Consider the following 26045-nt stretch of genomic DNA (forward strand, 5'->3'; position numbering starts at 1 on the left):
ATGTTTTGCTGATGTTTTCTTTATGAACAATGTGGTAACTAAGGCGACACTATTTTTCCCTTACGAGTGTTTTTTAACGAGGTCACCCAATGGAAATTTGTTCTTGAAAGATGATGCATTAGAATTATTTTTTGTTAACACACGATAAGACAACTTGTCAGTAAAATTATTCGAGTAAGCGTCATGTGTGAAACTGCTCATGCACTATAAGGTAAGACGACCTTGTCTCAGTAAGATTCTTAGTGCAGGTACCCTGATTCACGATCAACTGTAGTTAAGATTGTTTGACTAAAGACAGATAAGACGACCTTACTCGATTAGCATACCTGAGTAGGCGCTCTGTGGGAAAAAAATTCATCTGTGGGCAGGTAATATGACCCACCTTGGGTTGGTGAAATCACCCGAGCTCGGGCATTCTTCACATGAAGGTTGAGATTAACCTCGTAGGGTAGTAATGCACTGTGAAGGTGCTAGTTTAAGAGCTAACTTGACATATAAGCCAACACCCGAGTCAGATGCTCTAAACAAAGGTAATGTTAACTAGGTGTGTAAGTCAACACTCAAGGTAAATGTTCTTAGTGAAGATGATTGTTTAGGAATCGACTGGATGCGTAAGCCAACGCTCGAGTCAGATGTGTCATGATTGTAAACAAGTCATCCTTAACACAGGGAGAAGAAATCAAGTGCGAATCTCTAAGTATCGAAGTCCCTATTTAGAAAGATCAGAGTATGTGTTCCTTATTGGAGTAGCTGAAGAGCGCTCATACGAATAAAGAGGTTCTTTGCAGCCGAGAGTAGGGATCATCTCGAGGTTAGATTTCCAAAGCATTGTGATTTTTCGTGCTTGATGGAAGTTTTAATTTTGTTGTCCTTTAAGCTTAAATGAACTAGCATAAGTGTAAATTGGTATGTCACCTCAACCAGTTCTCCCTTTAACCTCTCCACCTCAACCAAGAGTTTTACTTTCTCCTCAGATAGGCCTATGGCCTCCATGGACTTCTCAGTCAGGAGGGCCTTGGCTTCTTATTGTGATTGTCTTAACTATTGGAGTTCCTCATGAAGCTTTGTCGCTGAATTTCTCCTTGAAGGTTTCCTATTTGTTGATAGAGCTCAGCAACGTCATAGGACTTCTTCTTAGCTAACCCTCTCCACTCCTTCAGCTTGGAGGCAACTAAGCAGCTTGTAGCCAATGCTTACCCCAGTTGCCTCATGGTCTCCCCAACCAAGCGATCCTCGTCGAGGCCCATCAACTTCTCCTTGGCCTTGTTGGGCAGTAAGGCCTTCTCGAGAAAAGAGGGAGCGTCCAAGCTTTGGTCCCATAGTCCTTTCTTCCTGGAAGCTCGTGCCCTCGTCTTCTTGCACCACTACCATGTAGTGTGGTGTTGATTGTCTTGGTGGAGGAGCATGGTAAGAGAGAGCTCGCCTATCTGATGTGGAGAGCTCGGAAGAGGCAATTGTTGTCTTCCTTCTCTTTTTAAAGACTAGCCCATAATAGGTCTCCTCGTCGTCTTCAGTGGAGGTTGGAACTGTTGCGGCAAGAGCTTTGAGTTTGAGATCCCGGGCTAGGGGCGCTTAAGCAACTTCCCTCATCTCCTTGGCCCTTTTTGCCAAATCCTTCTTGTTGATCCAGGCCAATCATCTCCTTGATCCAATATAAAGGAAACCCATCTAGAAGAGTTGGGTCCTTCTTGTTGGGCGTGTCTTCAAGAATTTGCCCTTGAAGCCTTTGTAAGATTGTTGGAAAAGCGATAACAATGCTCTCCCACCCACCCCATTAAAGGAAATCTAGAGTTAACAACCTAGATGTTTGGCCTCATAGAAATATAGGAAGACTTCCACAAATGGCAAAAGACCAAACTATGTGCAAAGAATTGAAAACTCCCGAACAAATGCCCAACTATTTCGATGTAGCTGGGCAGGAGCACGTTGATCTTGATGAGGAGTTCTTTTTCAAAATTGAATAAAGGTAAACGAAGAAGAATCTCTTTTAAGACGGTGGCATAAAAATAACAAAAGGGACCCTTAGGGTCCGAGGACTCGTCACAACAAACACATGCTCATATTCTCTACACGGGAATACCCTAAGGGCTCTATCGTTCTTTCTGCTAAAATGACACTTTTTTTGGCGTTTGATTTCATATAGGCCAGTATATGTTCGTGAGAGTTATATAACAAAAGGGATCCTTAGGGTCCGAGGACTCGTCACAACAAACACATGCTCATATTCTCTATACGGGATTACCCTAAGGGCTCTATTGTTCTCTCTGAAAAAATGACATTTTTTTTGGCGTTTGATTTCATATAGGCCACTATTTGTTCGTGAGAGATATATATCGAAACTTCTTCTAATAGGTTCTGGGTGCCCAGGGGTACAGAGTTTGGTAATCCATCGTAAAAAGTATCTATAAATACAAACACAAGCAAATTCAAACACACATTCAGGCAAAGAAACCCACATGCAAGGATAAATTTCAGATTCAAGTGAAACCATATAACCAACAAAAATAACGACGAGCATAAGCAAGAAAGAATAAATCCAAAAAAGATGTAGCTTAGGTAGTGTGATCGCAACAAATATTCCAAACAGGTCATCATGCAAATACAGGAGTAGAGTAATGGGTTGAATAAGAGGAAGTACCTTGTTTCAGGGAGCGATTTAGGAAGAGGAGTTTTCCCAGGTTCGCGAAGGAGGCGTAGTGAATTTGAGAGAGGCGCGAAGGGTTCACAAATATAGGAGAAATGAAACAGTGAGTGAAGAAGGCTTTCGAACATTAACTTAAACAAATGTAGGAATGGCAAGCAACAACGCCTTTCCACCGTTAATGAAAATGTCACGTGTGCGTTTAGGATTAAATATGGTGAGATATCACCTCAGAAATGCTTTGTGCGTTGTGTCACGTTTTCCCATTGTGAGAATGACACGTAAGCCACCAGAGCACGCGAATAGTATCTTCGTTGAAGCAAGCTTAGCTTGAGCCTGGGGGCTTGTGTACTGGACCAGAGTGTTTTGGGCTCAGTGCTCTGTGGTCGGATCTCGATGCATAGCACATGCAGGTCAACTCGGCTGTTGGGCCATGTGATTGGGTCCCGTTTGGGCAGTAAACCCTTAGAGATAAGATTCTTTTATGTTGTAGAACCTTGAGAGAAGGCACCCCTGAATAGAATGTGTTTATCTTGTTGAGTATGCTTTCAGTTGAGATTAAATTCTCGTGATAGAAAGTTGTTACAAAAGGTAAGCTATAAAAGGGTTTTGAGACTCCAAGTTAAGGTACGTTGTTTCTAAGATTGAAACTGAATACTTCTTAAATTCTAGTAAGCCCTTTACTGACTTGATCGTCAAAGTGCAATCAAAAGATAGGACCCTCTCTATTTCAACGGAGCCGCGTCCCAGAGCAACAGGAGATAGAACAAATTCTCGAAGAGACAGACAAGGACTAGCGCTTGTCACCAAAGTCAACAGACGAGTAAGTCAACCGACAAGAACAAATATATTTAAGCTTGTCTACAATTTATACTAAGTAGATTTTTTGAAAATGAATTTATTTATTAAATTATAACAATATGTTTTTTGTTTAAAGAATAAATTATACATATTAAAAGGTAAAAATTACTATTATATATATAACCGTTATTTCTAAAAGATTAAATATTTAATAATTTTAAAATAAAAGTAAATTATACAAATATTTATTTTATTAAATTAATTAATTAATTATTTTTATTAAAACATGAATCATCTAAATACATGTTGTTATAATCACTATTCAAATAAAAATATATTATTAAATTATAACAAATATTTTTATTAAAAGTAATAACAAAAATAAATATCTTTCTTTTAATTTTGTTGTCTGTAATTTTTTTATTCTGTGGATAATTTTTTTATTAAAAATAATTATTTGAATTTGAGAAAACGTAGTTGCGTAAAGGGTAAAATTGTAAGAATTTGGATTCTTTATCTGTTTTCAAATTCAATATTTTTTAAATCCAAATTTTCATTTTAAAATCAATAATTATTAAACTGTTTTATTTTAATATTATAAAGGATAAAAAAGTATGCTAAACCTCGTACAATTTAAAATATAGTATTATAACAAAACAAATTATACATAAAAAATAAATATACCGTATAGTCAAATCACTGAATATAAATATTAAACCATAAATTATTATATATTATTATCAACATATCATCCTTAATAAATATTATCACTACATATTTAAAGTATAGGCTTGGAATATGTTCTAATAACCCGTTATTTATATTTAAAAGAATAAAGAAGTTATTTCAAATAAATATTTTTATTATATTATTATTATACACACAATATGAAGCTTTTATTGTATGATAGTTACATTTTATTGAAATTAATAAATGTTTTATGTTTTGAAAATACAAAATTAATGTATATTATGATAAATTTGACGGTTGAAAACTATCAAGCATTACATTTACCAAATATAGTATACATCCAGATAATTAGAGATAAATTATGTATTTCCGTATTATTTTTCTTATTTTATTAAATTTATAATAAAAAGACACATTTAAACTGGTTACATTTTTTTAATAATGCACTTATGATTTTTTTGTTAAATAAATACAAGTAAATATATATATATATATATATATCATTAAATCGGCTTTAATATTTAAAAAAAACTATTTAGTCAAAATTTTACATTCGTTACATATATTAATATTAATTATAGAAGAAAATAGTAAATAAATTATTAATATGTACATTATATTAATATTTTTTCTTACTAAAGTATATTTGACTAATTAAATATTTTCAAAGAGTAAAAAAAAATATTACAATATTTTCTCTATAAATTCATGTTTAGATTTCTTGAATTATCACAAGAGAAATCTGGCATTTTATACAAATTTTAGATCATTGGAAAGAATTTAGAGAAGAGTGATGGGAAAATTTGAAATAAAAATTCTTGGAGTTATAATTATGGTCATGTTTCTATTAAGTTTTACACAAGCCGAATTAGATAGCAAAATTGATGGAGTTTTATGCAAAGTCAAGTGTGCATTCAAATGTGAACCTCAACAACCATTTCCTAAATTATATTCAAAATGTATGGAAGATTGTCAATCACACTGTAGTCAACTATCCTCTGATCCTATTTATAATTGTATTACTAGTTGTCGCTTAATGAAGTCCATTGCCATCAACATCGGTATGTACATTCTCAAAATATCTACTTATTTTCAGGGTTTTATTATATTTTTTTCTCTATATTTGATTTCATTAATTATTCTTTTCATAATTTTTATAATTGACTTTACTTTGTTATGATTTTGACCATTGACTTTACTTGTTTTTCAGGTTCTCATGATCTTGTGAAGAACGTGATGAATACTTGCATGCAAGAGTGTGAAAAAAAGTTATAATTTGTAATATGAGTGAGAAATTGTTAGAAGAAATCATATTTCAACACAATTGCGAAAAATAAATTTTGATCAATAAATATTATTTGTTAACTATTGTCAAGAAAAATTCTTAGATCTTCATTTATTTTTTATTTTTTAAAACTTTATCATCAAATTCTATTAAAAAAAACAATTAGAATACGTTCTCAAAAGAAAGTGATATGTAAATTATGAGTCAAAGTATTAAGCCGATATAATGTGAATCATGAATATATATATATATATATATATAATTTGGGTAATTTTAAAAATATAAAATTAATTTATACTTTTTAAATACACAAAATATAAATTGAATTAATGAATAACTTTTTTTATTTGTATGGTTGAATGAGTTGTTATAGTTAATGATTATACTTAAAAGGAATAAGAATTACTTTAAACAGAGTTTCTATTTTCACAATAAACATTTTAAATATTGTCATGGTATAGGAGTAAAGATTCCATGTAATAGAGTAGTCCATCTTTAATTTCAATTAAATTGTAGATGATTGAGTTTATTCAAGTTTAGGAATTAGTTGGTGTTGAGTCATATACGAAACCATACTCATTAGATAATTTCATGATTAAGTGTCTACATGTTTTGATGATAACAAACACTATAAGGTGTATTATGATATGACAAAGCTTATTCATGTGTATCACAAGATTAGAAAAAAATAAAAGAAAAAGAGCAAGACTCACTAGACGGTACAACAAGAGAAAAGGTTGTTAGACGAAACCGTGTAAATGTTGTGTAGACGATCCAGTCTTCATGTTCACTCTTGAAATGAATATAGTCAAAGTGAATAATAAAAGGAAGAACCGTTGTGCATAAAAGACCATAAGATGAAATAACATCACATAAGACGAAGAACTCGTCAAACAAAGATATATATCAAACGAAGTTCGTACAGAGAATGCGTCAGACGAAGATCAGACGATGGAGCTTTTTAACGTTCTCTTCCTTTTTGGGTCTCTGTTTTCTTTGCGTACTCAACCCCTTTAGGTTATTAAATTTTTTTTTTATGCAGATATGTTGAGTACCAAACTAGCTAGAACATCCATGGTCAAGAAAAAATGAGAGATTATTTTATCAAAAACACACTAGTGCATGATAATACTGCATACCGAAGAGTCATTGGAAGACTGTTGTATTTAATCAACACTAGACCAGATATCAGTTTTCTTATGCAATTCCTTAGCCAATTTGTTGAAGCAGCTTGAAAGTTGCACCATAAAGCTGCCTAGAGAATCCTATCAAAATCATTGGATAATGCATTTATAATAAGTGTCATTGTTTAGTGAAATTTTATGCAAAAACTTAGACATTTATTAATTTTAATTATTGATTAAGCTATGACTCAACACTAATTTGAAAATTTAGAATTTAATAATACATTTTGGTGTTACGAGATTAATAGAATTATTTATTCTCAATTTTTTGTTATTTTTAGGAATTTAAGGAAAGATGAAGAAAGAGATGTGTTATGAATAAAGATGCCACTTAGGTTAAGTCCAAATAGGTTAAATAAGAGCGTAAGGCAGAAAGAAAGAGGAGGGAGGAAACCCTAGGAATCAACTGTTAAGGAGAAACATTATGGATCTCTTTCTTTTGCTTTGGTGCATGTAATGGTCACCATGAGTGGTTAACTCATTTCTTTGGGATTGAATGTAATCTTTTCAAACTATGATGAATCCTGATAATATTGATATATGATATTTTTTTCTTCCTTGATATTGGTATTGTCATTTTATTCATGAACTTGATTATTGTATTTTGTGTTTAAAGCTTTGAATTTTTATTCATGAACTTGATTCTTGGATTGTGCTTAAAGCTTGAATTTTTATTCATGAACTTGATTCATGGATCTTGTGTTTAAAGCTTGAATTTTTATTCGTGAACTTGATTCTTGGATTTAACTAAAAAATACTTATAAGAATTTGACATAAATGAGAATTATATCTTTTGATACTAGACATAAATTAGAATATATCAATTGTTATATAACATCTCTTTTTAATGATAAGAATGTTTTTTAAATATTTAAGGAATTAATGTTTAGGAGATATTCTTAATAATTTCATAATTGAGACATCGATATGAATGACTCTTATATGTTGCATAAATGTCAATTAATTTAAAATATTGTATGTTATTTTCTTTAATAACATTATGATTTTATATATTTTACAAATACCATATCCATGTTTCTCCCTTGTCGGGTTGCTTAATCTCAATTTTATCAATTGAATTCTTTTACTAATTTATTTTATTTTTCTTTAATTCTCATGCAAAATTATTTTTACAATGCCAATATTTTCTCAATTAAAGTTTTGCACATTGTTCAATATTTAAAGTTTATCTCACTAAGTATTGGGGATTTTTGGCTTTTATAATTTGAAATTAAAATATCAAAGTGTTTGGGTAATTAAAATAAGAGAGTAATCACCCGTCAAACAAACAACTTTGACTCATATTAAAATAAGATCAAAACTAAAGTTTAAGTGATAAATAAATCTCATTAGAATAAGTAGTAGGATATGAGAATTGTTCTTTTTTGGAATTATCATTATCTTTTATATTCAATGGAGTCAGATTTGATTTGGTATCAACATTTGTAGAAGATTCTGCAAGGAATGGAATACTTTGTCTAGTAGTGTCATGATCATTTTATGTCCCAAAGTTAACCCTAATGAGGATGAAGGATACATAGGCTTGTGAATCATGGAGTCCATTCAAACCCTAAGTTTCTTTTATTATTTTTTTTTCTATATTTTTGTTTTTATTTTATTTTTAAAGATATTTATTTTTTCTTTGTTTAAAATATTTGTTGTTTTTCTTTTATTTTAAAAAATTAATTATTTTTTTCTTTATTTTAATTTTTTTGTTTTTCTTTTATTTTTAAAAATTAGTTATTTTTTTTCCTTATTTTTAAATGTTATGTTTTTCTCTTATTTGACATTTCTAAATTATAGAAAATATCATTTTCGAATAAGATTAATGGACTTGGGTAAATAGCACATCGGTGTAAAAGCTTTCAAAAACCAGAGTTTGAATTGTTTCTATATTAAATGTTTTTTGAAATATAATTAATGAGATTATATCTAGGTTAAAACTAATTACGCTTCAACATTTTGATCAATGTTAACTTCAAAAGTTTTTTAATACAAAATTAACTGTGAAATAATTGAATATAAAAAGTTTATGTAATGAAAAGAAATTCAAAAATATTGTTTCAGTGATTCCTACGAATTATATTGTAAATTAAATTATTCCCTGATTTGTATTTTGTTCCAATAAACTATTAAAGGAAATATAAGACCCGACAAAGCTGGAAGCACAAGTTTCCTTTCTAACGAAGAATTGTTTAATGGTTAAAATTTGTGTTATGATTTATAACGAAGCTCACTTATGTGTAGATGTTAGAGTGTAAGTTTAGATGATTCAATGGCACATGGTCAAAATAAAAGATTTTATCGGACGATATATTGATGCATTACATGTTAGTAATAAAAAAGAAGTGTTATCTTAAACATACCAGATGACCTAGTCTTCATATTAGTAATAGACAATCTCTGAGTGCTTATATGCTATAAAGAAAATAATCAAAGTGGGAACTTGACTAGCTAGAAAGTGCAATTGTGAATAGACGCGTAAGATGATCTCACATGTGAGTAAACGATCTTGTTAGATGGTCTTTAAAGCTACATTAAGGCAAATGCTTCAAAAGCACGAGGAAAACTCACCAATAAACACACTAGACAATCATTGGAGCTTGCACGTGACGAACGATCATCTCTTCTTTTACTCGTCAGATGATTTATCATATCAAGAAGTGTTTATACTTAACTTTTACATTTCTATAACACTTTTTATCACTTTGTTAATGTTTTTTAACCTTATTTGATGATATTAATTCATACTAAATAGAGTTTTCAAATAAGATAAATGAATGAATGATTTTGGAAAGTTTTCTTATTTAAGAATGAAAAACAAAGATATTAAAAATATGAAATATTATGTGCTTTAATGTTTTGATAATGAAATGCACTTTTTATATTGATTATAAACTATTTCTAATACAACTATGCATTAAGGAATAAAATTGAGTTTTTATTGAAAAGTTTTTGAATGAACATTATTTTAACTGGAATGTTTTTGGAAAAACATAACACACATATTTATCATATTAAAGAGTTTTTTGAAACATATTTCATGAAAATATTTCCATATTAAAATATGATTATGGTTCAAACTTTTAAATCTTGTGTTAACTTGGAAAAAAATTTGAAAATATGTTTACAATTAGTATTTTGAGAATATAAGGTCTCCATAATTCGAAGATATTAAAAGTATTATTCAGTGATGCCCATGCTTTATTATGATGATTATTATGTCAATTGATAATTCTAATGTTTCTAGAAATGGTTAAAGGAACAACGTCTAACAAGCAAGGAACAATGTGTATGAAGTTGACATATGAAGTTTTCTTATTGAGCATCTAACAGGAAAGAGATGAAGCGAGATACCTGCGTTGATGAATATTGAAGCCATTTCAAGATGTATTACAAAGTGAACTTTAATCCCAACTCAACCCCATAAAACCGACTTATGAGGTGAGGTTTTCACCCACTTATATACAATGAAATGTCCTAATCTCTAGTCGATGTGGGATCTCCAACACACCCCCTCACGTCGAAATGACAGCTCGTGCGTGGGATAACATATTATGGGTGGTTCGATAACGGCCCGATAGCGGGTGGCCTGATAAGCCCAACAAACACTTGCTAGGATAGGCTCGAAATGGCTTTGATACCATATTAAGAAGTGGACTTAAAGCTTTGGTATAAATATCAGCCAGTTGCTCTGTGGTGGAAATGGGAAGCAAATGGATGAGACCCTTCTTTAATTTTTCCCGGACCACGTGACAATCTATTTCTATATGTTTTGTACGCTCATGAAACACTGGATTTGCTGCAATGTATCTTGCTGAGTCATTGTCACAGTATAAAAGAGATGGTTGCTCAAAAGGAACTTTGAAATCTTGAAGAAGATAAGTTAGCCATTGAATTTCACATGTAACAGTGGTCATTGCCCTGTATTCAGCTTCACAAGAACTCTTTGATATTGTTTCTTGCTTCTTTGATTTCCAAGATATGAGAGAATTCCCAAGATACACACTAAAACTTGTCACTGGATTGTCTTGAATCACTACAGGTGCCCCAATCACTATCACAGAAGGCTTTCAGATGAACAGAGGTAGTGGAAGAGAAAAATAGACCAAGACTTGGAGCCCCTTTGATATATCTGAGAATTCTAATCGCTGCATTATAGTGATCAATTGTAGGCTTAGCAAGAAACTGAGAAAGTTGTTGTACAGAAAATGTTATGTCAGGTCGGGTATTAGTGAGATACATAAGTCCTCAATCTTTTAAGAATATTTGTTCCAAGCTGGGTCTCATCAATATTTGCTCCCCTGCTTGTGGCGAGGTATTAAAGGATACGGATACCAGAGTTATAGAAGGATCCTAATATTAATTGGGTGTCTTTTCTAATTATCAGTTGTTTCTCTTTATAGAGGTGAATAACCTTTATTTTGTCTTTATGTGTTATGATTCTAGTATTTAATTATTGATTATTTTCCTCTTTAGTTAAACCTAGAATGAGTGTACTACTTGTATATATTCAAACCATTTGTTTTGATTTCAATAACAAGAAAAGAGAGATATTCTTTCTCATCTTTTACCTTCTTTTTACTCTTTTGTTCATCTTTTGTTCTCTTTTATTCATCTCTGTTCTATTTCGTAATATGGTATCAGAGCTCTAATTAGAGCTCTAGTTGCTACATTTATCTATGGGTGAAGTTGTTGATCCCTCACAAGATCTTTGTTCACCTTACCATGTTAGTTCATCAGATAATTCATCCTTGAATAGAGTTTACTCTCTCATTACACAACAAGAGAGGAAAGTTTTTGGTGATCAATCCAAGACAATGATTGCTACTAGCAAAGGAGGTTATAATAACAATGTTATGACCTATGACATGGGTTGTGGATATGGAAGAGGAAGCTATGGAGGAGGATATACTTCCAAAATTTGCAGTTATTGTGGAAAGACAGGGCATACCATTGATACATGCTATAAAAAACGTGGTTTTCCACCTCATTTCAAAATTAAAAATCAGAACCATCATCAGAGTCATGCAGCCTTTCACAATACAAATTTTAACAATAATGAGCATAATCATGAAGGTTCAAAGTTAGAAGTGGAGTCTCAACAAATTGGTTTTACTCCTGAGCAATATCAAACATTGTTAGCTCTTTTACAACAGGTCAAGTCCAGTGACAATGTTTCTAGTCAAGTCTTTGTTATTCCTTCCAACATGATAACACAAATTGGTAATAACTTTATTTCTTCTTTTAGTTCTTGGATTATTGATAGTGGTGCTACTGATCACATTTGTGTTGAACCAAGTGGTGTTCAAGCTTTGAAGAATCCAAACCCTTTGAAGGATGTTGAAGCCTTGGTTGTGCTTGGTGTTGCTGTGCTGGTTTAGTATAGTTCTGGGGTAGTTTGAGTATTGTAATCCACCCTTTGATCGAATCTAAAGCATAAGCATCTCAATATTTGTGAAAGTAAAATGTTTTCAAACTAAGTTAAAACAACCGATTGTTTTGTCGAAACAACCGATTGTTTATACTTATTTGTTTTGAGAAAAAGATTGAAAACTATTTTTAAAATAGTTGAACTGTTAAGAACCAAAACAACTGATTGATTCGAAGAAATAACCGATTGTTTGTTTTGGGACCATAACAGAAAAACTGTTTTATCTTTGATTGAGCTTTAAATGATTTAACTGATTACGCTCCAGTCATTAAATGCTTTGACCAATCTTTTAATGCAATTTAAGAGTTTGTTAAGATTTGATAACAAACTACATCTTTGAATAAATTCAGAAAAACAAATTTGAGAATTAATCTTTGACAAGTTTTTGCTAAGAGTTTTTGAGTTTTTCAAAGAGCTGAGATTGCTGAAAGTTTGTGATTGATCAAAGTTGTGGAATAGGATTCTGCTTGTATTGATTTCAAATTATCTTTTGTAACAAGTTTAATCCTTGTACTCTGTGAAACAAGTTTCATTTCTGTGTTTGCTGAGATTGGCTGTGTGTTCTTGGTGTTGGTGTGTTGGCCAAGAAGAGTGTGTGTCTTGAGGTGTTCAAGGTGATTCTCTTGGTTGTTGTGTAAGTGATCAAGTTGTGATTGCTTAGTGGATTTCCTCAGGGTTTCTGAGAAGACTGGATGTAGCTCTGGATTTGGAGTGAACCAGTATAAACATCTGTGTGCAATCTCTCTATCCCTATCTCTTTAAATTCAGTTTTGTATTTGATAACTGGTATAAACAACCGATTGTTTCGGTAAAACAACCGATTGTTTTTCCAGTGTTGTGCTTTGCTTTATGTTTTTTGATAAACTGAATTTTTTATCAATTGTTTCCTGAGATAAATTCATTCTTGTTTTAAAAGTTTGCGAAAATCTTCTTTAAACAATTCACCCCCCCTCTAGTTTAAAGCCATCCATTCTAACAATTTGTTCATCTTAACTTACTTCACTTCGTATCATCAAATTGATCCTATTTATGTCAAATTACAAAAGGGAAATCAAGTCATTGCCAATTATTCTGGAAGTGTTTTTCTCAATCAAAATCATGTCATAAACAATGTTTTGTATATTTCTTGCTTCACTTTTAATCTTCTTTCAGTGACAAAATTGATTGATAGACTATCTTGTGTTCTTACCTTTGATTCTAATGGTTATCACATTCAAGACAAAAACTCCTTGAAAATAATTGGTTCTGCTAAGATGCAAGATAGACTTTATATACTCAAGATCCCATCTTACCAGAAATTTCAAATTAAACCCCTTGAATCTACACACATCATCAATATTGTTATTGTCAGTGCTAGTGATCTAGAAACCCTTTGGCATTTTTGATTAGGTCATATTTCAAATAAATGTATTGATGTTATCAAGAATAAATTTCCTTATGTTAAATATAACAAATATTTTGTTTGTGATGTTTGTCATTTTGCAAAGCAAAAAAGACTTTCTTTTCCTATTAGTACATCTAAATCAAAAAAATGTTTTGATTTGATTCATGTAGATATTTGGGGATCATACTCAATACCATCAATTCATGGTCATAAATATTTCTTGACCATAGTTGATGACTATTCGAGATACACATGGATTTTTCTTTTGAAACAAAAATATGAAGTTGTTAAGGTTTTGGAACATTTTGTTATTTTTGTTCAAACATAGTTTGAGACAACAATAAAAATAATAAGAAGTGATAATGGAAGTCAGTTTGTCATGACCAATTTTTTTGTCGGTAAAGGAATAATACATCAAACATCATGTGTCAATACTCCACAACAAAATAGTATAGTTGAAAGGAAACATGGTCATTTATTAGATGTAGCAAGAGCTCTTATGATACAATCTCATTTACCCAAAATTTATTGGTTATATTCTGTGATACATGTTGCGCATATTATAAACATGCTTCCCACACCTGTTTTAAACTATTCTTCTCCTCATGAAATGCTTTTCAAAACTGATGCAGATTTTAATGGATTAAAGGTGTTTGGTTCTTTATGTTATGCTAGCACTTTGTCAACAAATAGAAGAAAATTTGATCCAAGAGCATCAAAATGTGTTTTTATTGGTTTTCAAAGGGGGACAAAATGATATATTTTGTTGAATATTCAATCAAGAGAAATTTTTGTGTCTATGGATGTTGTCTTTTATGAACATGTTTTTCCATACCAAAGAGTTCAAGATACTAGCAATGAAACTAACAGTTCTGACATTAATGATCAAATTTTGTTTGCTGAAGATCAATCTGTTTTAAGTCAGCCATCACAAGCCATTCTTGCACCTTGTGATAATACACCTTGTGATAATGTTGAAAATAATAGTGATAATAATTGTGAGTCAGAAATTAAGGTTTTAGAATAAGATTGTTCCCATATAGATCAAAATCTCAATGAAAACCATGATATAGAACAAAGTTCTAAATCAGATCCATTTGTCTGAATGAGCACAAGAATAAAAAGACCACCTGAGTATTTAAAGGATTATCATTGTAATCTTAATGTTTCCAGTGTATCTTCAAGAGTTAAATATCCTTTGGATTCTGTTTTTTCTTATAGCAATTTATCACCTTCTTACAAATCTTTTGTTATGTCTCTTTCTTCACATGTTAAGCCAAACACTTATTCTGAAGTTGTGAAACATGACTGTTGGAGAAAAGCTATACAATGTGAGATATATGCTTTAGAGTCAAATCAAACTTAGGAGACTGTCTGCCTAAGAACAAAGCTACCATAGGTTGCAAATTGGTATTCAAAATAAAATATAAGGCTGATGGGACAATTGAAAGGTATAAAGCAAGGTTAGTGGCAAACAAAAGACATTGACTACATTGATACTTTCTCTCCAGTAGCAAAGATGACCACCATAAGGTTGCTTCTTTCTTTAGCTTCACTAGTGCAGATAAGTTAAACAAATGCGGCTATTTTAAATTTACAAATGCGGTCATAGAACCGCATTTGATCAACACGCATTTGTAAATCTGGAATTTACAAATGCGGTCCTATGACCGCATTCATAAATCACATTTACAAATGCGGTCATTTTAGGTAACCGCATTTGTATATTATTCTGAATTAGGGAGTGGGTTTGGGGTTTAGGATTTATGAATGCGGTCTTGGTAAAAACCGCATTCATAAATCACTATTTACAAATGCGGTCATTTACTAAGACCGCATTTGTAAATGCGAATTCACTATTTACAAATGCGGTCTTGGTAAATGACCGCATTTGTAAATAGTGTTTTTTTTTTTTGGTACATCCTGTTTTGTGCAGAAACCATATATTTAAATAACCTGCATAATGATTAAACCCAGCCAGACAAATACAAAAATGTAGTAACCAATTGAAATCATCAAAATGTACATTTACAAGTGATCAAATTACATATAATAAAACCACTAATGTTGTTTACTTATGCTAGAGTTATAAAAATTAATGAAGTATGTGGACCAAGAATCTCTAACATATGAAATGCCTTCCTCACTCATTGGTGTTTCTTCTGTGAATAACTGCATTGCAAAGTTGACATAAATTAGTTTCTAGATATATATATGTTCAAGAATTATAAAAATGATTTAACATATACCTCCTTCCAACCAGTTTTAACACCTAGTCTTATAATGGTAATCATCCATTGCATAATGTAATAGCCACACTCATAGCTTCCTGGTTGTTTATTACACTATATAATTCAATAAAAAGTAATATGTTAGTATATTGATAAACAATGATAATAGAGAAAGAAAAAAATTACAAACCTTTACTCTTATGTAGTTCAAATTATTTGAACTGGATCGACCTTTTAGGATGTTATATCCACGCCATGAACTGGTTAATACAAAAAACCTCGTTAGTAGATGGTTAATTAGTAACATATACAAAGTTAAGTTTATACTATACTTACGTATCAATGATATCCTTAAATTTTGTGGGCATCTTCTTGTGTAGGGAACAGAACCACACAGCAGTCTTATCAACCATTGATAAGACAAGTAACTGCCAATGATGCCTATATGATCATTGAAAAGAGTTAGTAAATATTTAAAACATGAAATAATAATAATTGATGACATATAATTAAACTTACTCATTAATGTAAGGGCATAAATAAATTTGTTTTCCCTCTTTTTCCAGGATGTTAGTGATGTATGCTTGAGTCTCAGTTGAGTTTGGTCCAACGGGATTAGTATATGCAGGATCTACGAATCCATACATATTTTCCTTCCCCTCAGTGATACAGACTCTATGCAAAAACCTACAAGTTTTTAGTTAAAGCATAATCAATAATAATTTAACATAAAGTAAATTGAATAATAGGTAAAGATACTTACATCATAAAAAATTGAATTATACTTATATTGAGCTCCTGGTTCCCAGATATAAATTCTGATAAATCTGTGTTGTAAATCATCAGTGGCAGTTCAGTGTTGATTTGAAAAAATGTATTATCCCACGGAACTGGAAAAGGATCATTGCCAATCTGACTAGCAATGAGACGTAGGGAAGCCATAGGATCGTCAACTGGAACCTCACGCTTCTTTTTCGGAGTTGGTGGCTGAAAAGGTTCCTACAAGATAAACAACATTTGTATTAAATTATATGTAATATATAAATATAAATAAAAAATAATATAATGAAACGAAATTATTACATGAGGTTCGGGCATAGATCGAATGAGCTCTCTGGGCCAGGCAACGAATGTCTGAAATGCATCGGCCACAGTGGTTACCTCATCTGAAGGTAGTGGAACACGAGCATCAGAAAATCGTACTTTTTCAACAGTTACCTTCGCCACATCAGGGGAGAGAGGAACGTTATGTAAGGTGGTGGCGTTTTTATAGACTTTTCCAAGTGCCACCACCCGAGGAAGTTTGCCGCCCACTACCAGTAGCTCACAATCCTCTGTCTGCCCATTGATATCATCCCCTGATGTTGGAGGAGCCGCACAACTCCCCTTTGTGCTCTTGGGAGTGGGACTAACAAGGGGTTCAATCGGCTCAGCACAAACTTGTTGCGATAGAAACTCTTGTCGCATTCGATCATTCTCCTTTTTCATCTCCAGCCACATCAAATCAGTCTCCTTTCTCATCTCCTCCATTATTTCTTCACGTAACTTAGTCTTCATTTGAGTTTCCTTCTTGGAGGAGGAGGATGGCTGTCGTTCTGAAACTCCAAAATAAAGTTTAATTCCGACCCCTTGTCCAGCGGCACGAACACGACCAGAGTGTTCAGGTCGTCCAATTGCTTCAACCAGGATATCGTGACGACCTTCAGCAACAAATGTACCGTCGGATTCCAAGGAATCCTGCAAGAGTACACAAAAATCATATTTTCAATCATTAATATAATTAATGCTTTAAAAAAATTGAAAATAACAAAAATAACTTACAATTTTTTCGATTATAACCCCGGATTGCTCGGAACTTGGTGCACCGGACTTTTTAATTCGGGCCCTCTTCCATTTTTCATGGCGAAAAGGTGGTGGAGGAGAAGTGACCCCTGTTTCCACATTCTCAGAATACGTCCCCTGTTGAGATTTCTCATTTTCCACCATCAGTGTTTGCTCAAGTTTTCTATACCCCGAACGAGACATAACGTGCGGGGTAAGATTCTTCAAAGCTATCTCTTGAGCTTTCTTCCGACGATCCTGTCATAATTGAAATAAACAAACTGAAGTAAATAAGATAAACTTATTAATGTTATATAAACAAAAAAGTTACTTCACTTACCATCCAAGCCTCATTTTCACGGCTTTCTCTAAAAAGACGCCATGTCTCTTCATCAATATGTTGGTACTTTAAACATGGATTTTCGTCTTTAAGGTCGCCAAAAATGTATCTCGATGTCAGTCTTGACTTAAAGGTACGAAATTTAAGTGCGATATTGGATAATATCTTTGATCGAAGCGGTTCCACATCAGGAATGTCAAAGTTTGCCTGCAAAATAACATCATGAAATTAAAATTAATTAATCAATATTAAAAAGCATTATATGATAACAATAATAATGTAAAGCTTACCAGAACATCCTCCCATAGCATGTTCCGATCAACCTCTGAAACCTCATCCCATGAATTAATCAAAATGGAGAGCCTCTCACGAGAAACAACTCCAAGATAGCTCATAAACTCATCTGCCTTAGGACCAAAAGCCACTCCAGTGTTGACGTCAATGTCAACATGTGTCTTCTCACCAGCAGCACGTCTCAATGCAAGACGCTTCAATCTAGTAGGTCCTCTACTACCTCGCCCAGATCGAGGTCTGACTGGAGTCTGGTTGTCATCCATGTCTCTGTTAAAAAAATTAGGTAACAAACATGAGTTAATGTGCATCGAATTAAAATCATATAAAAATAATACATAAAATTATAAATGTTTATTTACATGTTGCATGTGGGTTGAATGTTTATATGTAAATTCCTTCACTGTGGTCTTTACGGGTTGCATGTACATCATCAAGTACATCATCATCTTTATTAGTTATCATTGGTGTGAATGAACGAGTTTCGCCATATTCAATATCATCTATGGCTTCCCCTTGTTTTTTCCCGTGTAAAACGACATACCAATGTTCTGACGTAGGATCTTTCACATAGAAAACCTGAGATGCTTGTTGAACCATTATAAATGGCTCATCTCGATACCCTATCTTTCGAAAGTCCACTAGTGTGAATCCTGATTCATCAATTTTAACCCCACTTTTATTATCAACCCATTTACACTTGAAAACTGGAACGGAAAACTTAGTGTAGTCAATCTCTCATATCTCTTCTATAAACCCATAGTATGCCATTGATCCAAGTACTGGATTTGTATCTTTCGAAGTCGAAAACTGCATTGACTCGGCTTCAAGAGTAACACCAGAATTTTGAACTGTACTCTTTTCATCCAGGGACTTCGTGTAAAATATACAATTATTCACTTCGTACGCTGTACATGAAATGACATCAAACTTCAATCCAGCAGCCAACCAAGTCAAGGTCTCTGATGCCGTTGAATCCTTGAACACCTCATCTTTAAACCAAGGCATGAAAGTTCTATTATGTTCCATCAAGACCCATTTCTCTGCTTGTCTTGGGTTATTTGCCTTCACAATGGCTTTATGAGCTTCTATGTAAGGTACAACTTCATCTGTGTTATTCAATATGTACAAATGTGCTTGCAAGACTTCTGATCGAGATTTGCTTACAATATTCACACCACGTAAACATTTACTTGTAGAACGCCTGTGGTGCCATGAATTAGCTGGAACACCTATTGGATTTGCTTTTGTCATGTACTCTGAACAAAATTCAATACTTTCTTCAGCTATGTACCTTTCAATCATTGAAGCCTCTGGACGATAATGATTTTTCACATAACCTTTCAAAATTTTCATATACCGCTCAACAGGATACATCCATCTTAAGTACACTGGTCCACACAATCTAACCTCTCTTACCAGATGCACCACTAGATGAACCATGATGTCAAAAAAAGACGGAGGAAAAAACATTTCCAATTCACACAAGATAACAACAATTTCATTTTGAAGTTCATCTAGTTTTGAGGGATCAATGACTTTACAACAGATGGAATAGAAGAATGAGCACAAACGGGTTATGGTGTGTCTAACATTTTTTGGTAAGATCCCACGGATAGCTACCGGCAACAATTGTTGTATCAAGATGTGACAATCATGAGACCCAATTAACTTCAAATCTTGCATTGACACTAGACTCTTCACATTTGAGGAATGTCCTTGTGGCACTTTCACACCCTTTAGACATTGACAAAAACTAATTTTTTCATCTTTTGACATTGTGTAACAGGCTGGGGGCAAATATGTACGCTTACCCATTTGTATGGGTGCCAACTCGCCGCGTATGTTCATCTCAATCAAATCTAAACGAGCATTTAGACCATCCTTCGTCTTCCCGTTAATGTTAAGAAGTGTACCAATTAAGCTATCACACACATTCTTCTCAACATGCATTACATCTATACAATGTCTGACTTCTAACCTCGACCAGTACGGAAGATCAAAGAAGATTGATTTCTTCTTCCAAATATTTGTCACAGATGACTTTTTTTTGGACTTGTCGAAGGTGTGGTCTATGTTATTTACCTTTTCGTAAACCTCAACACCGGTTAATGGAGTTGGTGGACCACTACCCTCTTGGTGTCCATTAAAGGCTTTTTTCAACCTCCGGTAAGGATGATGACTTCTAAGAAACCTCCGATGCCGAAGATATACTGTTTTCCTTCCATGTTTCAATTGTTGAGAAGCAGTGTCTTCTTCGCATATTGGACACGCTTTGTGACCCTTAACACTATAACCTGATAAGTTACCATATGCCGGAAAGTCATTGATGGTGCAAAATAACATGGCATGAAGCTTGAAAGTTTCATTAGCAAATCCGTCAAATACTTCGACACCCTGGTCCCACATTAACTTCAAATCTTCAATTAGGGGACTTAGATAAACATCAATATCATTCCCTGGTTGTTTCGGACCGGATATCATCATAGACAACATCATGTATTTTCGCTTCATGCACAATCCAGGAGGTAAGTTGTAAATAACTAGTAATACAGGCCATGAACTGTGATTTGTACTCATATTACCAAACGGATTCATTCCGTCTGTAGCTAAACCAAGTCGGATATTTCTTGATTCTTTACCAAATTCTGGAAAGTCATCATCAAATTTCTTCCATTGAATAGAATCAGCTGGATGTCGGTACATGCCATCGCATTTCCTCTCATCTGCATGCCATCTAAGATTCTTAGCATCGTCTGGGTTTGCAAACAAACGCTTCATCCTTGGAATGATGGGAAGATACCACATAACCTTCATTGGGGGTCCATGCTTTTCCATGTCATCAATAGAATCATCATCTTTTTGTTTCAACTTATAACGTGATAACCCACACCTCGGACAACTTTTCAACAATTCAAAATCTTTCCGGTATAATATACAATCATTAGGACATGCATGTATCTTTTTGTACTCCATACCCATTGGACAAAGAATCTTTTTTGCCTCGTAATTACGATTAGGTAGACTATTTCCCTCTGGAAGTATATCCTTCAACAGCTGGAGCAATTCCGTGAAGCTTTTATCAGTCCATCCGTTTATTGCCTTCAAATTCATCAATCTTAACACCGCCGACAACCGTGTGAAGTTAGTTGATCCAGGATACAAAGGAGTCTCTGCATCTTTTGACATACTTTCATATCCATGCGCTTTTGCAAAACACTCAGCTCCCACATCACGAATCATGTCCTCCAATCGATCATCATCTCCATCATCGTGTACTGCTTCATCCATGGTAGAACCCACATATTCTTCAGTTACGGAAACACGTGGTAAATTTAATAATTCACCATGCCATGTCCAAGTTGTATAAGATCGAAGAAACCCATCACATAGCAGGTGTTCCCTCATGATATTCACATCCAGTATCCTTCCATTCAAACAGTTAACGCACGAACACCTGATCTTTGCTCCATCATGACCACTAATAATCGCGTTACGCTGCGCAAATTGTATAAATTCCTCTACTCCCCTTTCGTACTCATCACTTATACGAACAGCATTAATCCAACTTCGATCCATTATATATTCTGGAATATAGTTAGGATTTTCTAATAATTAGTATTCTCTTCAATCTCACACATTTGCCGAGGGTCGAACACCCCCGGACTCAATCCAAACACGATATTTCTATTCTAAAAGTAACAATAACTAACATAACATAAAACTTTTATTAAAATGTAATTAACAACTAACTAAATATTTCACTTCTAAAATTAAAATTCTAGAACAAAGTTTAATACACTATAGAATTATAATTCCATAAAGATTAATATCATATTCATTTTTATTTAAGTAAAAGTAGTTTAAAGTGACAATTATAAAAAATAAATGATGCCAGAGAAAAAAAGAAAGATATGCAAAAAGAAAGTGCAAAAAATAAAAATAATTACAAAAATAGAATTTATATATAATATAAATTTAAGAAAATAGAAATTATATAATACAAAAATTCAAAATACACACAAATATATAAATTATTAGTTATTAGTTATACATTCCAAGTTATATTAGTTATTAATTAAATATATATTATAATACAGAAAAATAAAAATTCAAAATATTAAATAAATACAACACCAACCTTTAGGTTGATGGTGATCGGAGACGAAGACGAAGGCGTAGGCGAAGGCGGAAGCAGTGGCGGTGGCGGAGCAGAAAAAACCAGAGAACCAATAGAACAGTAACCACCTATATGCAGAAAACGAGTAAGGAAACGAAATGACAATGCCAAGGAAGTGAATAATGACAATGACAAAAACGAAAACGAAAACAAACGTTGAAGCAGAGAGAGCTGAAACTTACAATGCAAAGCGGAGAGAGCTGAGAACGTTGAAACGAAGAGCGGAGAAGACGAAAGTGAAAGTGAAAACCAGTGGCGCGCTTCTATTTTTAGGGTAAAATTGATTTACAAATGCGGTTCTAGGGTAAGACCGCATTTGTAAATCAATTTAATTACAAAAATGCCACCGCGTTTTTTACAAATGCGTTTAAACGCAAAGCCGCACTAAATAAATAGTCGTTGTTTTCAAATTTTGTACTAGTGCTTCTATTTATAATTGGGAATTGAAACAATTAGACATAAACAATGTCTTTTTACATGGACATTTGAAAGAAGATGTATACATGCTTGCTCCTCCTGGATTGACTTCTATTCCACCAGGAAAAGTTTGTAAACTAAAAAAGGCTTTATATTGCCTTAAGCAAGCCAACAGAGAATGGTTTGTCAAACTGTCATCATTTTTGCTTTTTATGGGATATACTCAATCTATGAATGATCATTTCTTGTTCATTAATTCTTCTAAAGGATCTTTTACAACATTATTGGTATATGTGGATGATATAATATTGGCAGGAAATGATAAAGAAGAGATTGCTCGAATCAAACAAACCTTGAATCAGACATTCAGGATTAAAGATCTTGGGAATTTAAGATATTTTCTTGGTCTAGAAGTAGCAAGAAGTAAGACAGGAATAATGGTAAATCAAAGAAAATATGCATTGCAATTATTAACAGATGCAGGTCTTTTAGCCTGCAAACCTGCACCCACTCCTATTGAGTTAGGCTTAAAGTCCACTTTGTAATAAGATGCTAATAACCAAGATTTCAAAGAGAAAGATGTTTCGAAGTACAAACAAGTGTACAACGCATTAAAGACTCATATATGAACTTTCCTATTTGAGTGTCTAATACAAAGAAGATGATGAACAATGCTGAAAAGAGAAAGATCCATGTCCAAAATTGCGAAAGCCTTAACGTTCAAGTTTTTACAGATAAAGAAATAGTTTGAAAGGACAAGTATATGTTAAAGACGCACAAATTACAACAAAGGTAATGTTTTTGAAGAAGAACAATGTGGCATATTTCTACAGTTGATCAAGTTAAGAAGATTAAAGCTAAAACGTCACATTTGAATAATATAAAGTAAGAATTTCAAATACTCACATGTTTAAGATGCGGAAGAATCAATCAGAGCAAAAGCTTCTATTTTGATTATGTGAAGAACGAAGAATTACAAAGATTCAATGATCACATTTCAGAAGACTACATATATAAAGACCTTGAAGATGAAGAACATAACAAAAACAAGAATACAAAGTGTACATAAATACTTTTGGGGTTTTGTAGATAGATTTAGTCTTTTAATGTGTCACTTACTGAGAATGGAAACAATGGTCTCATAGTTGAGCATACTACATGAAATTCCATCAAGTATGTTGAATATTAAAACTCGAAATTATTTTACTAAAATCACACATCCTTAATCACCTCTGTCTTCAAATATCATTAACGTCATTGTTTATGTGAGAGAAAGTACCATTGTTGCTACCTACCCATGGCTCCAGGAGATGAGGCTCAAGAGGATGGTTGTCAGCGATGAATGCTTGGAGCTTATCGCGAAATCGTTCAAGAACTTGGGAGTGTTGGTGCTCACCTCTTGTGAGGGTTTCACCACTGATGGAGTTGCTACCATTGTAGGTTTCCTTACTTATTCTTTCGTTTCCCCCTTTTAGATTGCAAACTCAATTTCAATCTTTGCTATCCTTTAACATTTCTTACTTAGGCAATGAGGTGAATTTGTCTGAATTGAAAAGTCTATCTGAATTTTGGGACGTGCTCCCCTCCTACCTTCCAGTTGTTTATCCTATCTTGTCCAACCTATGAGTTTAGACACAATGACAACGAAGATTATGTGGTGGGTTTGACGGCGTGAAGCACATAAGCATATATCTGAGTCACGTAAACAATATTTGATGTTCGTGGGACTTAACAAAAATAATCAACTTAGATATATTTTAAAAAAGCATATCTTACGTCTTTTAACAATGATATACTATTTTTTTATGGAATACATTTAATCTATATCTATATATAAAAGGGATTTTTTATTACAATGGTGTACACAAATTTGTTCATATTTTATCATTCTATCAATATTTTATTTTATTATTTTATTTTGATTATTTTATAATTATTTAAATTTAAAACTAAAAGAGTTAATATTAAATTTTGAAAGAAACGGTTTGACATGCACTACATTTATTATTTAAAAAAATGAGTCAAATTGAATTTTGAATTAAAATATGGTTTGATGGGCATTATTTTAATTATTTTACAATATAATGGAAATTTAAGTAAAACTTCATAAATATCTCATCAATGCAATTTCTTTTATGAAAATAATAAATTTAAAATTTTTACTTTTATTAATATTAATGGTTAAATTACATATTTTTTTTTAAAAATCAGAGAATTTGGATCTTATATAATACTTAAGTTATGACAATAATCTGAATAAAGGATAAATTGTATGTAAACTAATATTTAAAATAAAATTAAATATTATTATTTGTATATTTATATTAAGAATATAAATTTATTATTTATTTTAATAAATACGAATATATTATATCTATATGAAAAATATTCTTTTTATAACAAATTTTAAAAATGAAATTATAGTTTTGTTTTGTTTTGAACACGACACCATAGTTACATATCCTACAAAACACAATTATATTAAATAAATATATATAAATTATTTAGCTTTTTTAATTCTCCTACTGAAAACCTTTGACTTACCAATCAACTTTTATTTATTTTTTTCCACTTTCATTATATTTTTTTGTTATTTTTCTATTTATTTCACATTGTAATTTAATTTTTATTTTTTTATGAAAATGAAATAAATTATAATACTTAGGAATCATGATAGCTATTTTTATTTTTTTTAATCTTGATAAGAATATGCAAATAAAAAATGTAATTCTTTTTAAATTGAAAAAATTATGTATGATATGTTTTATACAATTTGATTATGGTTATAATTTAATTAATAAAAATATTCGTTAACAAAAATTTTATTTTTTTAATAATACACATAAATACATCTTCAATATCAATATTTATCTTTATTTAATTTTTTTCTTTTAATGTTTTATTTCTTCTTTAAAGCATATATATATATATATATATATAATAAAAAAATGCAGATAAATCGACACAAACATTTCAAATAAATTATAAATTTATATTTATAATATAAATATATCATTTATTCAAAATTTAATTAAAAAAATATATATAAACAAAAAAAAGTGAATACACATGTTTATGTTCTGCTAGTATATATTAATATATAAAGGGATTCTTATTGTACACATTTTTTTATTTAGTTTTATCCTTTATAATATTAAAATAAAACAAATTTAATAATTGTTGATTTTAAAATGAAAATTTGGATTTAAAAGATTTTGAATTTGAAAAAAAAAAAAAAAAAAAAATCTATATCCTTACAATTTTACCCTTTACGTAACTACTGTTTTTCAAAATTCAAATAATTGTTCTTAATAAAAAAAACCACTTATACAATAAAAAAAATTAC

At 31.9% G+C, this 26045-nt stretch overlaps 1 protein-coding gene across 1 annotated transcript; it reads right to left on the bottom strand.

The window, feature by feature from the left end:
- Window positions 1–181: 181 nt before the first annotated feature.
- LOC150023307 (uncharacterized) lies at window positions 182–18351 on the bottom strand. The gene is made up of 10 exons (XM_090297800.1): window positions 18102–18351; window positions 17472–18018; window positions 16968–17387; window positions 16734–16868; window positions 16414–16649; window positions 16170–16337; window positions 1582–1724; window positions 1144–1526; window positions 327–470; window positions 182–253 (listed from the first exon to the last, which is right to left on the bottom strand). The coding sequence occupies exons 2-10, from the start codon at window positions 17673–17675 to the stop codon at window positions 182–184; spliced, it is 1905 nt and encodes a 634-aa protein (XP_090153926.1). The 5' UTR covers window positions 17676–18018; window positions 18102–18351.
- Window positions 18352–26045: the final 7694 nt, after the last annotated feature.

The sequence above is a fragment of the Phaseolus vulgaris genome, chromosome 11 (genome assembly GCF_051622355.1).
Source record: "Phaseolus vulgaris cultivar YP4 chromosome 11, ASM5162235v1, whole genome shotgun sequence".
Lineage (NCBI taxonomy): Eukaryota > Viridiplantae > Streptophyta > Magnoliopsida > Fabales > Fabaceae > Phaseolus > Phaseolus vulgaris.

Bases quoted from the DNA above. Each gene is read 5' to 3' on its own strand.
- LOC150023307 (XM_090297800.1), bottom strand. From the start codon at position 17,675: ATGTCTCGTTCGGGGTATAGAAAACTTGAGCAAACACTGATGGTGGAA. The intron at 16,869-16,967 runs GTAGTGGGCGGC...GATGTGGCGAAG, and splicing joins CAGAGGATTGTGAGCTACTG to GTAACTGTTGAAAAAGTACG. The intron at 471-1,143 runs GTTAGCTAAGAA...CTCTTAAACTAG, and splicing joins AAGCTGAAGGAGTGGAGAGG to CACCTTCACAGTGCATTACT.